Source organism: Mercenaria mercenaria, chromosome 1 (assembly GCF_021730395.1).
Source record: "Mercenaria mercenaria strain notata chromosome 1, MADL_Memer_1, whole genome shotgun sequence".
NCBI lineage: Eukaryota > Metazoa > Mollusca > Bivalvia > Venerida > Veneridae > Mercenaria > Mercenaria mercenaria.
In genome coordinates this window covers 25,441,381-25,456,112 of record NC_069361.1, presented here as the reverse complement: position 1 = coordinate 25,456,112, position 14,732 = coordinate 25,441,381, and the positions used below count along the sequence as shown (strand labels likewise).

At 32.6% G+C, this 14,732-nt stretch overlaps 1 protein-coding gene across 1 annotated transcript in view; it reads right to left on the bottom strand.

The window, feature by feature from the left end:
• Positions 1-4,642: 4,642 nt before the first annotated feature.
• LOC123543586 (uncharacterized) overlaps positions 4,643-14,732 on the bottom strand; it is a 44,531-nt gene continuing 34,441 nt past the window's right edge. The window contains exons 2-3 of the mRNA XM_045329653.2: positions 8,885-9,110; positions 4,643-7,929 (exon numbers count right to left, since the gene is read on the bottom strand). Coding sequence (XP_045185588.1) covers positions 7,795-7,929; positions 8,885-9,110 — 361 coding nt within the window. The 3' untranslated portion in view covers positions 4,643-7,794. The remainder of the gene's footprint in view (positions 7,930-8,884; positions 9,111-14,732) is intronic.

The window sequence follows — 14,732 nt, the reverse complement described above, 5'->3', positions numbered from 1 at the left end:
AGTGGTAATACGTAACATGTAAGAGGTAACTTATAGCACGTAACACATAATATGTCATACATAAGAGGTTATGCATAAAAACTAAGACAAAATGTCCCTGATAGGCTTCCGTATAATTAGGAACAGTAATAACTAGAATAGTAATTAGAAACGATTCCGCATTATCTACTGCCAAACATTATTTACAAACTGTCATAATAGATTCCTATACCTGTGCGAAAAATGCAGGCTAATAATCAATCCAGGAAATAACTCCAACGCATCTGGAACTACTAAAAATAATTCCGGTTATTAAAATCACATTACTATATGTTTGATCTCTTTACGAAGCAGTTACAATGCGTTGCCCAACTGATTCAAATATGAGCTGCGTCAACATAGTGGCTTTGCGACCAGCATCCGAGCAGTCTGGTCAGGATACAGGCTGTTCGCTTTCAAAACCTATTGCAGTTAGAGAAACTGTTAGCGAACAGCATGGATCCATGCTGGTCGCAAACGCACTATGTTGGTTTTCTCGTGGCGCGACTCGTATGTATTTTTCAACAAAACAAAAATTTACATTCAGCCCTGGATGAAGACTACTTGAAACTGGTTCGCCATTTAGTACTTGATATCTTCAAACAGTTTTTATTATATTAAATATGTATATGGGTAAAATTACACATATACAACTAATCTGTTTGAAAGTTTTTCATTGTTTTTGTCTCGGTTTTGTATCAGACATGTCACTCTCGCTAAATGTCAGTACCAAAGGTTCTGAGAATTGCTTGGAAACTGTTCAAAGTTTACAAGGTAAGCGAGAAATGCATTCCAATGATTTTATTTCGGTTGAAATATCGCGCTCTCTCCGAGTTCAGAAAAATTAATGTTAATGTATGTGTATGTACTGATCACCTATATTCAGGAATGAGGGAAGTTCAAACAATAGGCATAGACAGTAGAGATCAGTATACTTACATCTTTATTTATGCTACCTGTTAATAAATGTGACATTTTGCTACAAGCAGGAATGTTATAAGTTTTCACTTGAACATATTTAGGGATATTTAATCTTATTCACGTATTGTTAAAACTATTTTTTCGATAAACAGATTGACAAAAATGTTGTCTTTGCCGTGAAAAGCATTACTACATTCAACATTGTGTCTTACTTTTCCACTTTATCAGAACTTCAGTTATTGAAATGAAGAAAACCTTCAAAATTTTACCGTTTGTAAGATAATTTTTGAATGACTTGGAAATCAATTTCTGCACTTTATTAAATGTGTTCCTGTTTATGACTGTCTACAAACCTGTTCTAATGTCATAACGTATACACTACCTGGATTTAAGTGATATATAATATCAATATCGATATACACTTTGATTGTTTAATATTCGTAAAATGTTTTATACTATATGATCATTTGTCATAGATACTTTCATGCTTTGTTACATGTGAATTAACGCAACTGTATGATATAGTGAGTTAAATTTATTGCTGTTGTAAGAGCAATAGTCAATGCTGAAATCGTAGCCAGATCCAGGCCACTAGGACAGACTCACATCATATATAAGACAGGAATGGGATTCTGTCCCGGGAAGAATCGGTTTCTGTCACGAAAAAGTGTCCATTAAATTATGTTAGAGTTGCGAAAAATTCTTCTGGGATTTGTACAGCCATCAATTGTACAAGATAAAGTTTAAATTGGATTTATAAATAATGGCTTTTTATCTAAGATACAAAATATAATAAATGATGTAGGCACCATCAGAGACAAAATATGTCAAACTGAAACTGATAATTATATCAGACTTACAGACGTTTGAGTAATTGCATGAGATGGTATATGTTTTTTGATAATCTGTTACATAAACAGACGAATAATAATTCATATTAACTAACAAAAAGTACAATATTATCTACCAGATGTCACTACGAACTGTAAAAAACTTGCTAGGAATGATAGTTCTAAAACAACTTCAAGATAAAAAGTCTTTTAAGTAACTGGTAAGTACTTTTAACATTACGACAGAACTCACGAGAAAGTAGACAAAAAAAAACGAATGAACATTATACTTTTTGATGTTTGCATTTGATTTTTTACACTTTTACTTTAATAGTTTTATTTATGCTTTGCAATTAACGTAATCCATTTACCATTTAACTTTTTCTCGGCGATATGTGACCTTTTTGTGTCGATTCGCCGTAAAACCCAACTCATTCATTCTTTAATAAGTCTCAACGTATTTGGATGACAATTCCTAATCAATACTAGGTTCATTACTGCGTGACATATAGATTCTATATCTCGAGGGTATCATTATTTGCAGAATCATTTTACAAGTTTCTTCCTTGGACGCATTACATATCTTAACATGATACAGTCCTGATAACATAATCATATATACAACGCACGTGAGATTTAAATTGTGCTATCTGTACAGAATTAATTTAAGATCTTAGCGTAAATTCAAATAGCCAACGTAAAATAATTTCATCAATACAACACGAATGGTTGGCAACAAACGCTGCTTTAAAACAATGTAACAGTTGACGGTAGCGCCTACAATTGTTTGATATATTTTGTAATAAACATATCTGACTTGATAAAGCTTTGGCCAGTGAGAGCCAAATTATCAACGATTTACAATAAAAGTGGTATGCAAATTTTAGTAACTTAGGAGTTCTAACAAATACATTGTACACTTTTGCATGATATTTACTTCAATTCGTAGGCTTTATATGTATTTCTAGCGTTAGGTCGTCCTTTGATGGTTCCCTTTACATTTGTATTTCTTCCCAATAGTTTCACTTTACCGTTTATACTTTACAAAATCAATTTTGCCTTTACAGCCGTTATAGTTCATTATTACTGTGCCACATATACAATTTGCAATGTTTGTTATATCTAAGAGACCAGGCACTAGGGAATTTCATACGTGTTTGATGTTAAGAATAAATATCATTCGGTTTGCTTGAAGTACATTCAATGTATGCTATTGGCATATCTTGATAATGTATCCTCTCTGTCGCCGTGAATTTACGAAACAACATTTAAATTATTGAGTTGAGGTGCATTTCGAAAATAATACGCCCTCTAACATTTTATTTATTTTATTGCGCCTTCATTTGTGTATTTGTGTACGTTTAATATTATGTCTCCCGTTTAAAGAAGACAGATTGTTTTGCCCTCTACGTCTGGCTGTCTGCCTACTGCCTGCAGTTAGTATGTCAGTGCTTCATCTCCTAAATCCATGCATATTCATATGGGAGTAATTGGTATGAAATATTGTTGTGCATATCCTCTGTACGTTCGTCTGTGGTTATGTTTAGAGTTATGGCCTCTTATATTGTAACTTTTCAATAAAATTTGTTGGGGCTACTTCTTTCATATCTATTTATTAGAAGAATTGTACTGAAACTTCATAATAACGATCATTACCAAAACTTGCTTCGCATGTTCTGTCCTTTTACGATTTAATAATTTTAATTGAGTTATGGGCCTTTAATTTTCATAAATAATGTTTACAAAAGAATTCTTGGCCGCACATATATACAAAACTGACACTTAAATTTTAAAGAAATTTTATACCAGCGACTGGTATGAAATCAGTTTGCTCATAATTTGACATGGCATGTATTCCTCGGATTTCATTTAGCGAAGTTGTAGCTCATTCAAGGTAATGTTTGAATGAAAGTTATCCCAACTTCTCTTACTATTCTACTGTTATGATTTATTTTTGAAAATGCACATGAATAATCGGTACTAAGCCTTGTTGAATAATAATATTATGCTGGTTTTAGGGTTGGAAGATTTTTATAACTGACAAAGAGACTCCACTTTGCTAGTTGGATTTCAACGCATTTTCGGAATATATTTTTGTCATCCTTCCGGATTATTTGTGGCTGAATTAAAGTTCATGAACGGTCAGTTTGGAATAAATTTTGTCCTGCCTAACTCTTCTAACTATTAGATATATCTGAATGAAACACCAAAAGACCTTGTTGCACTAATAGCATAGCGTCGGCATGTTTCGCTATGGTTTTTTGTTGTGGACTTAAGCCCTCTTAAATACATGTATCATTTTGGAAAAATCGTGAGTTAGTTATTATGCACAAATTTCATGAGTGGATGAAGTTGAGGAACATGTGTAATACTTGTAGAATAAGTATTCAATTTATCGATGTACGATTTTCAAAATCGGTCGAACATTTAAATTCGCTTCCAGTAGTAAATTCACTATGCCTTTGTGCTGGTAAGTAACATAAATACAGTTATTAACAATTTATCAATTTCTTCCATAAAATGTTTGTTACTAAATGGGTGTTGTCAGTAACTTATCTCTGTAACATTGTTTTGTATATTACGATTAATTACAGCATATCTGAAGATTCTACTTTTAACATAATATGATTTCCTCAAAAATGTTTATATTATTATTTGCTAGCATTGTAGTTAAATGTTTTCTATTGCTATTTGGTAGCATTGTCTTTGATTTATTGGAACTGTTATTAATTACAGTTTATCTGAAGTGCCTTTTGACAGTTAAATTTATTGTTATTTCCAAAGGGCTTTTATATGCAGTTGTTTTATAGCAATTACAAATTACAGTAATAACAATCATGCATTATTATCTGAACAAACTAAGGCCCTGAGAAGTACAAAATCAAACATTAGATAATTCAATTTATTAAAAAGTATCACAAACAAAAAGTATGTGTTGTCTGGCAAGTTCTTACAATACACATAGTACGTGTGACAGACGCATGTAAAATGAACATTATACTTAATACAAAGAATACTCAATGCGAAAATGAACACAGCGATAGAAATATCAATCGATAAATTCTAGTTTCAAGCTGAAAAATATCTAGATGAAATATGAATTTACGATGATGAAATTGCGGGACCACATTGTCAAAATCTTGATGACAAAACTCGAAACCAAGATGGTGATAACTTTTAAATTATAGTGCGTTTTCACCATCGTGGTTTCGCGATTTTATGTTTTTTATCTTCGTACCTTCGTATTTTTCTCAATCATTACTTCGACCCTCATCATCGTAGTTAAAAGGGAACACAGTGAAAATCCCGATGATTCAAACGGAACAAAATATTTACTACACTTCACTACATGTTTACCTGGCGCCATTTTCGATAACAATTATTACAAATACACAGTCGCTACATCAGTTATTAACAATAAACTATATTTGAAGATTTTCCCTAAAGGAAGATATGAATAAAATACACATACATTCATCAATACATTTAACTGAAAATGTTAGTTTCGATATAGATTTATTTACAATCAAACATACAACTTTTAACAAAACGTATTTGATATTTTTCTCTGTCAATATAACCAAACACATTACAAACATATTGCGAAATTCGTTTGTCCTTTTTCATGTTCCACACAAAAACAAACTACAGAAGTGAAACACACCAATTATTTGTCTGAATCTCATTTGATGCGATCTTTTTGTAAACTATATGAAATGCCACTCCAGTTTCTCTCAAATCTGCTTGATCTGTATTCATTAGGAATTGATATTAATGCAATTGGTTGTATAATGATACTGTGTGAGAAATAGTTGCTATAAAGTGCCTTAATATCATTAACTTTTTTTTGAGCCAAGATCATTATTTGATCATAGTTATACTGGTGTGTTTCACTTATGTGCATGTATTTCAAAACACTTGACTCCCGTCCTTCAGAGCAGTTAAAGCCTTATCTTACAAACCCGCAAAAAATATTTGCAAAAACATAAAAACAGCATTCAGAGATGAAGAACATAATGTTTTAAAGGCAAGATTTGACACATATGTAAAATAATTTTCATAAATTTACGAAATTTTTTTTAAAAATCATCGCTGGCATTAGACAAAAGATATGTCTTTAAATTGGTTCATTTTGAGTAGTCATTACACATAAATTGCCCCCTTTGCAAATATCAATGAATCTTTTAATCGTTTGATAATATGCAAAGCTCATGGGAAAACATTTTCGGAAACCATAACGCTCGCGTTTTGTTTGAAAATCAATTTTGACAGAAACGTACGTAAATAATGCATTTTTTTTTTATACTTTTGACCTTCTGAAAACATAAATTACTAGCCTATTTTACGGACACTTAAAGGTTAGGCAGTTATCAAAATACTACAGAATTTGCATTACATATATTTCATCTGCGATGAATATGAACTAGATAAATGACTGTCTTTGAAATCTTCATATGGAATGTAAGCTTTGCAAAGAACTGTTCGCTGGACTTTTATAGAAATAGTTATGCCGATGAAAAATTTGATGTCCTTTCGGCATTGACAATAGTAGAGAATATAATCTGGAAAGTAGATCCCTCGGAAGCACGGAGAACAATGCAAACAGTGAAAATTGTAGACTGGTCTAACTGGAAAGTCATGCTAGTTTTAAAAATATGTGCAAATCCATTATAATTTTTTAAGACTGTTTAATATTTTTTAACATTTGTTTTCACGTCTAAGAGAACGTTCTAAATACATCAGAAGAATAGCAAATGCTTTTCACATAATTACTTAACCGTACTTCTATATTCAAGTAGCAAAAGTCAATCAATCCTCTTTAACGTTACTCAGTCTGAATTCGATCATTTTCAAAACGTTATCTGCTTATTATATTCAGTGAGCACGTTTTACATGTTCGATTTTGATTTGCAATATTTACAGAATCTGATGTTTAATTTTGACTGAACTAACATAAAACGTTATTATTACATATTAAGTTTATTACCAACAAGGCAAGCAACGCAGACACCTATGTAGTAAACCTAAAATAGAAACACAGGATCCTAGTCTTACATTACAAAAATGTACAGTAATAGTTACAGTAGCAATCAAATAGAAAGTTAAGATTATCTCCCTTTTTCTGTACTGAGATAGAGTGAACATAAACCACTTCTAAAGATAATACTTATGCGGCTTAAAAACTTTTATCAGATCTTTTAAATGTCCTAACAACTACCAAAATAAAAGTAAAGAGGACATTTTATTGAAAAACAAACCTAACTAAACGGTTTTCCATAAGGGGAGATAATTACAAAATTTCATAAAAATACAATGATGTTTGAAAAGGATCTGGCTTTGTTTAACATTACTCATTTACCTATGTAAGTCATAAAACAATTTGGCTCTTTTTTCATGCATTTACATAGGCATTGTTTTAGTGAAGAGAACACGCAACAACACCTGTATAACAATAATGTGAACCAAATACAATAACAGAGGAACCATAAAATGTAACATCATCAAATCAAACTACAACACACTCAGTCTTCAGCTTATGTCATTTCATGAGTTCCCGCACCTATTCAGTTGTATTATAATACAAACACAAACTAAAAGGAGATGTTAATCGTTCTAAGCTGGTACAGCATACGCTAATCAATCAATTGAATATTTAAATGGATGAACAATATTTTTAATCCCATAAACCTTTTCGAAATACATGAAAACAATCAAGTGAGTTTTTTTTTCTACATATGTTTTATAAAAAACTTTTTTTATCAATTTAGTAAATGCAAAATAATTATATAATATGTTGTAACATTTAGCTATATGTATACAGAACATATATGTAGTTTTACAAATAACGAGTTCAGTTGTTCCAGTATCGGCTTTAGTAATAGTTGCATTATTTAAATGCTAAAACTTTGGCATTCATCAATACTTGGCATTACATGAAAAAAAGTAATGCTTTATTAATGCATAAGCTGTAGCATGTTCCCGACCCTGAACATCTGGTAAGTGTACGAGTAAATGATATAACTTGCTAGTAAAACGTCATTGCTGCTTTCATTATATGGGCTATAAGTTTAAAAAGGTCTGACCAGGCTTGCTCCAGTTCTGAATTCCAATTTTCACCAATAACTGGCTGTATAGCCAGTATAAACTGCGGTCCAATCAGCTGAAATTAAATAAAACTCGTATTAATAATGTCCCAATTTAAAAGGAATTTGCTGAATTACTCGAAAGGTAAGATATGTTGTACAAGGCAAGACGGTCTGTTAAAATGTACTTCTTGTCGCGTACTAAAATATTAAAGTGTTGAACATATCACAAATTGAAATTTGCACGGTATATGTGTAGTAAGATGAATATGTTTAGAAAACACGGATGGAAGTGCAGTAGGAAATGAAACACTGAACGAACGCAGCAGCCTTAAATACAACACTACATAGAGGAATGTATACCGGTAGACATTCAAAACAATACCTGTACTGTAGGAACAATGCAGGACAAAACCATTATTGACCAGTCTGAATCGGCTTATTGGCACCAACCCCCACTATGTTTAGTTTATATATTACAAGAATGTGTAAACAAACATTATAAAAGAGAAATAAGCTCATTTGAAGACATAACATAATAAAGAAATAAATCAAAACCCATGATACTGTTAATGTGTGTGCTAAATTACTTCGTGTAGCCGAAAACACCAAAAGAAACACCATCAAAGGCACTGCGAAGCAGGATAAGGGAATAACTCCAAAACCGGTGGCCCGCCCCTTAAAGCATTTTCAGAGTTATCAATCATTCCTGTTATTGCACAATAAAAAGCTTATCGACCAGCCGTAAAACGACTGTACATTTTAAATGCAATATGTTTTAAAACAATATGGCCATAATCTCATGGAATGAACTGTTTGATACTTTAATGAGAAGAACAGCAGATGAACGAGTGTTCTTTCCAAACTAGCTCAGTTTAGCTTTAAATAAATGAGGCTGACATTGTGTTCCTAAACGATGCGCCATGTTCGTCATATCACACAATTACAACTGAAAAGAAAAATATCAAAATACGAAGATGATATACTTCATACCGCCCTTGAGAAAATCTGAATAATTTAGAAGAAACTTACATCCATGTAATCGACCTTTGCCGTATACATCACGTGACGTGCACCGAGCTCGTGCAGTGTTTTATACATTGTATCAGGTTCGTTAATACATGTAAGGCACTTGTCTACAGTTCCCATGACACGCATAGCGTGAGACCGTAATTGGTTACTGTGGGTAAGATCTTCGGGGCTCATCCCTTTAAATGTTGTAAATGCATCCTGAACGTCAGGGTGGCTTGCAAACAATCTGAAAGCAGAAAAGTTACCTTTTTGGATATAACGAACAAATAACTAACGTGATATGAAAGAAGAGCATTTTTAGAAAACAATATCAAAGGCCATTCAAAACAATAAGCTTATGTCTATTGCTTCGCTGCCATTGCGTTAACACATAACAATTATATCCTCAACCACATATGCAAATGATTTCTCGTCAAAATAATAATGTAAGGCAATAGCGTTAATGATAATATTTGAATTACTTCTACACATGATCTGACTAACGATATATGCGTTTGATATTGATTCTAACTCTCAAATAAAAATGTCAAATTCCATTTCTGTTGGGTATAAATATCGTTGATCATTTAATGTTATTAGAACAGGAGCGTCGTGCTTATGGTTAATTTGTCAGTCTCTCAAACTAGAATTTGTTACTTTGAGTCTCGCTTGGGTCACGACCACTCCTTCACGTACGACAATTTTACTGGACAGGTTATACTTCCTAAAATCAAAGATAGTTATCAAACAGGAAAAGCCGCGCTCCAAAAACATGAAGCCTCCTAAATTCGCAGCCAAATTACAGTGTATATTAGATCAAGTACATGATTAACGTACACTCAACACACATAGTAAAACGTACTGAGGAAGAAATAAAGGTACAGAGTACCGGCGTAGAACAGTCAAAATCATTTTCTCTGGGAGGCTATTGGAATCACTTTAGCCTATCCGTCTCTACGACCGTGTTTCCGTTTCGTAAACAAATCTTACACCACTCAGTGGATTGCGATAAGAAAGAGTGTTTAACATAAACTTAACATCACATTCGAGATTACATAAAATAGTGTAAACTGAACTAAACACTTTACAATTATAATATGTAATAACTAACTTCATCGACATTAAACCTATCATTCGTATGATAATATTAACATTTTTCGACACTATAATTTTATATGTTGTATATTCTACACTAGAAGTAACATTACCATAATGCAAACGTGTAATCTACAGGAATAAAATATAAAAGAAAAGCTTTATATGTCTCTTGTTAACCTATACAACAAAACGTACTTAAGGTTACAACACACTAAATAGCTGTTCTTCTTTGTTCTATATAAAATTGACATATTTCCAATGGCCGCAGCACACATCAGGACCCATTTTAAAATTATGCAACTTACACTTTCTTGAAGAATATTGTCAGTGCTGAATAAAAATCAAAAGAAAAGTGGGGGTCATGTTTGATGCAAGAAAAATATTTTCATTCAAACACACAAACTGCAAAATCATCTAAAATATGAGACCCCAAATTGTAGGGATCTAAGTTTCCGTGAAAAATTCTGTCATGTTGTTATTTCAGTATGAAAGTGCTACCTACATGTCAAGCATAGATCTGTCATGTGATTTCAGCAAAAGAACTGCAAAGAAAATAAGGAAAATAGCTCTACAGAGCGAAAAAAACTGAGGACTGTTTGAATCCGTCATTTTACGACTACCATCTTTTTCGCGCCATTTTCCTATTTAGTGTCTGTATGCCTATAAGAAAAACTTTTTTCTCTGACATTGTGCCAGTTTCATTTGAAATGTACAAACAACCTAAATGCATGAAAAAATACAAGGTTTTAGCTTGATATCAACAGTTTCTTAGGTGTTTTGGCATTTTCAGTAACATAAGACAACGTGTCAGTTTTTGCAAAAAAAAAAGTTGTCGCGACATAATTCTCTAGCATTTACCCTATCCGTAGCCTTGTTTTGACCTGTTCTGTCATTTTCTACTCATATCTGCATAATAATTACACATTAAACTATTAAATATGTTCATTTTAACCTCTGATTGCCAGAAATTAGCAATCTTAAGGCTATAAATATGCAGATTTTGAAACAAATGCACACTAAACTGTGAAAATGTGACATTTTGGGATTTTATCCTGATTCACAGCAAAATTGCAATAGATTTCTCATTTTCTATCGTATTCTAATCAAAGTAGCACATTTCCACCCTCATCTGGCCAGATTTCAATTTTAACTTATGTTCACTTATAGGTTACAACACACTAAATAGCTGTTCTTCTTTGTTCTATATAAAATTGACATATTTCCAATGGCCGCAGCACATATCAGGACCCATTTTAAAATTATGCAAGTTACATTTTCTTGAAGAATATTGTCAGTGCTGAATAAAAATCAAAAGAAAAGTGGGGTTCATGTTTGATGCAAGAAAAATGTTTTCATTCAAACACACAAACTGCAAAATCAGCTAAAATATGAGACCCCAAATTGTAGTGGTGGTGTATGATCTAAGTTTCCATGAAAAATTCTGTCATGTTGTTATTTCAGTATGAAAGTGCTACCTACATGTCAAGCATAGATCTGTCATGTGATTTCAGCAGAAAAACTGCAAAGAAAATAAGGAAAATAGCTCTACAGAGCAAAAAAATCTGAGGACTATTTCAATCCGCCATTATGCGACTACCATTGTTTTTCGCGCCATTTTCCTATTTAGTGTCTGTATGCCTTAAAGTATTTACTGAAAAGGGAGGAAAACGAAACTGTGGCTTTGCGATTAAGAATCAAATATACTCGTACTATTTGTATAAATAGTTCCTGCCTAAATGAGCTTAACGGAAGCTAGCACTCTTTATCGCCGTGTGCTTCCCGTGTAGATCCACTGCTGTCATTGTATTAATGGACTTTCAATAAAGTATTGGACGAGTTTTATACATTATAAAAACAGAAAATGGTTCGTCTTAATGGAGATTCCTTAATACGTACATTTGTCTTTATCCTGTTTAATAGAAATAAATATTCTATTGCTTCCTTTTACATTCGTACCGGATATGATCAGATGACCTAGAGTGTTATTTAACCCTTGTTCAAAGATGCTTTTCGCTTTATTATATCTGTAAATGATTAATAATTGAATTATTGTCAGTTCAAATTGTATGAAATGGTAAATTTGGTTTTAAAAGAAACTGAAACGCTGTTTTAAGCGTTTTGTTGTATGAATTTCAACAATGGACGTGTACTGAGTAAGAATGCAGTTAAAACAAATAAATGAAGTATTGTAATGCAATACAGAGTCACCTACTGGAAATGGACTTATTATCTTAGCATAACTTAACGATCTGATTTTATGTCAATGATGTATATACAACATTCTTACATTATTCAACATTGTAACAATACGAGGATATAGTTGGACTCGTAGCTGATCGAAACATATATTAGGCAAGCCGACATGTAAACTTTAAGAAACGAAATATTTTTAAACAACTTCTTTAATAAAAAATTGATAGATCTTCATCTTCAATTTATGCAGGTAGCATAATTGTAAAGCACACTCCTTATTTATTCAAAAGGGCACATTTACCCCAAATAGGAGTCATTACACCTAAAAATAAAGAAATCCTTATACGACTTCTTCTCAGGGACCACTTTGTGGATCTTAATTGGACATGGTATGTAAAATTATTTTATGATTTAAGAGTTTGATTCAATCAAAAAATAAAGGTCAGGTGAGCAATTTAGGGCCACTATGGCCCTTTTGTTCTGTTTATAGTACCAGTGGTCTTGACCTTGATCCCAGCGACCCAAATCGCAATCACAACTTTCATCTCTATCCACTGCGCAACCTACACACCAGGTGTAATGTTGTTAAACGTCAATTATATTCAAACTCCACCTTTATATGATAGTGTCCTCTCTGATAGCAGCATGCATACGTACTTAGTTCTCTGCCACGGCTTTATACACATATACATTATGACTGCAGTATTAGTTTAGAATTAAATATAATCAAAGAATCTTGTGTTTCTTTAATATGCACTTAAACCAGGAACAATACACCAGGTTTGGTGATAGCATGCCTATCAAAACTAAAGTACTTGGGTGGAAGTCGCCCCAGGTTGCCCGAACACCTGATTACAAACGGAAAAATTAAGGTAAATTTTATGTCTTTTTATGAACAAATTAACATAATTATGCTATCCAGATATTTTGTACTCCATCATTAAGAATATTTAGAACCAATTCTACCAAACGTGAAAAGTTTGCTTGTACCAATTCAAAGCTTTGTCTACTTTGAAAACCGTTATAAAAAACACTTCCCATAGACATAATGTGAATAAATATCATGAGCTCGAATACTTTTTAATTTTGGATCGAGAGTGCTTGGATCGAGAGGAATTGGTTGTACGAGTTTTAACATTATACCAAAAATCTAATGAATAAGATATAAAATGCGTAAAACTTGACATAAATGGACAGACGCACAATCGTAGAATATCATAAGAACTCCTTTTAAGATGAACAAGGTTTAATAGAAAAATGAGAGAGAGAAAAAAAAGAGAAATATTGAAAATAATATTACCTATTCACCTTGCATGGAAACACCAAGTGCAAAACTAAGAACTAACCTAAAACGTTGAAAATCACTACATTTTTCAGTCATATATTATTGATTATTTAACATTGTTCTTTACAATACGGAGATATATTAAGACGAGTACCCAGTTGAGAAAACCAATATGGTTTTCCAAGCTGGGTACGAGTCCAAATATATCTCGTATTGTATTGTACAGTACAATTAAGAAATAATAAGTTCCCAAACGTGATTTATCGTAGAATAACCAGAGTTTTGAGTTCTTATGCGTAAGAATATATCACGATGGCCGTAGGCCTGAGTGATATATCGTTTCGCATAAGAACGTCATTGCACGCGAGTGGTTTATTGCAGAATAACCCGAAATAGATTTTGCTCTACATGTATGTAGGTTATTTGCTTGTCGTGTTAGAATGTTAAATAACCTTTTTATTCTATATCTATTTTATTTTAGTTTAAATTAAAAATGATTTACTGAATATTGCAGCTATTTCTGCCTTTTCTTGATATATAATCCTGATTTCAAGACGCATAATCAAACTCTGTACATAAAGCGCCTACTTCACCCGATTTACCTCCGGAACATTTTCACGCGTTTCGGGCTTTATCGTATGTTTAGGCATACAGACACTAAATAGAAAAATGGCGCGGAAAAAAAGGCTATATACCAATAAAAGAATTTGTTCTTTGTTTCATATAAAATTGAGCTACTTCAGACCAATTTTGTTACAGTTTCTAGATTTTCACTCCGTTGTAGACCTATTTTCCACAAGATATCCATACATTTGCTTCAAGAAAACGAAAAGAAAAAGGAGTGTTGAATAGTATGCAGTGAAATGCAAGTCAACTGAAGTCAGGTACCCTCATATTGCCGCATTTCAGAAAGCTGTCCGCAGAATAAACACCCTATTGTACTTTTCAAGTAAAAACTCGAAAACATGCGAGTATTAGCATGAAACGTGTCCTATTTTATGTAAAATTCATTCCACGAGTGAAATAATGCCCATTTGGCCCCCGATTTACGCGCAAATGCGCGAAAAATGGAAAAATTAGGATCTATTTATGAGGGACTTCTTTCGACTACACCACGGAAGCACATTTTGGACCGAATTACTGCATTATAACCAAAATTGCAGTCGCATAATGGCGGATACAAATAGTCCTCAGTTTTTTTTGCTCTGTAGAGCTATTTTCCTTTTTTCTTTGCAATTTGTTTGCATTTTTATAATGAAATAACAACATGACAAAATTTTTCATGGAAACTTA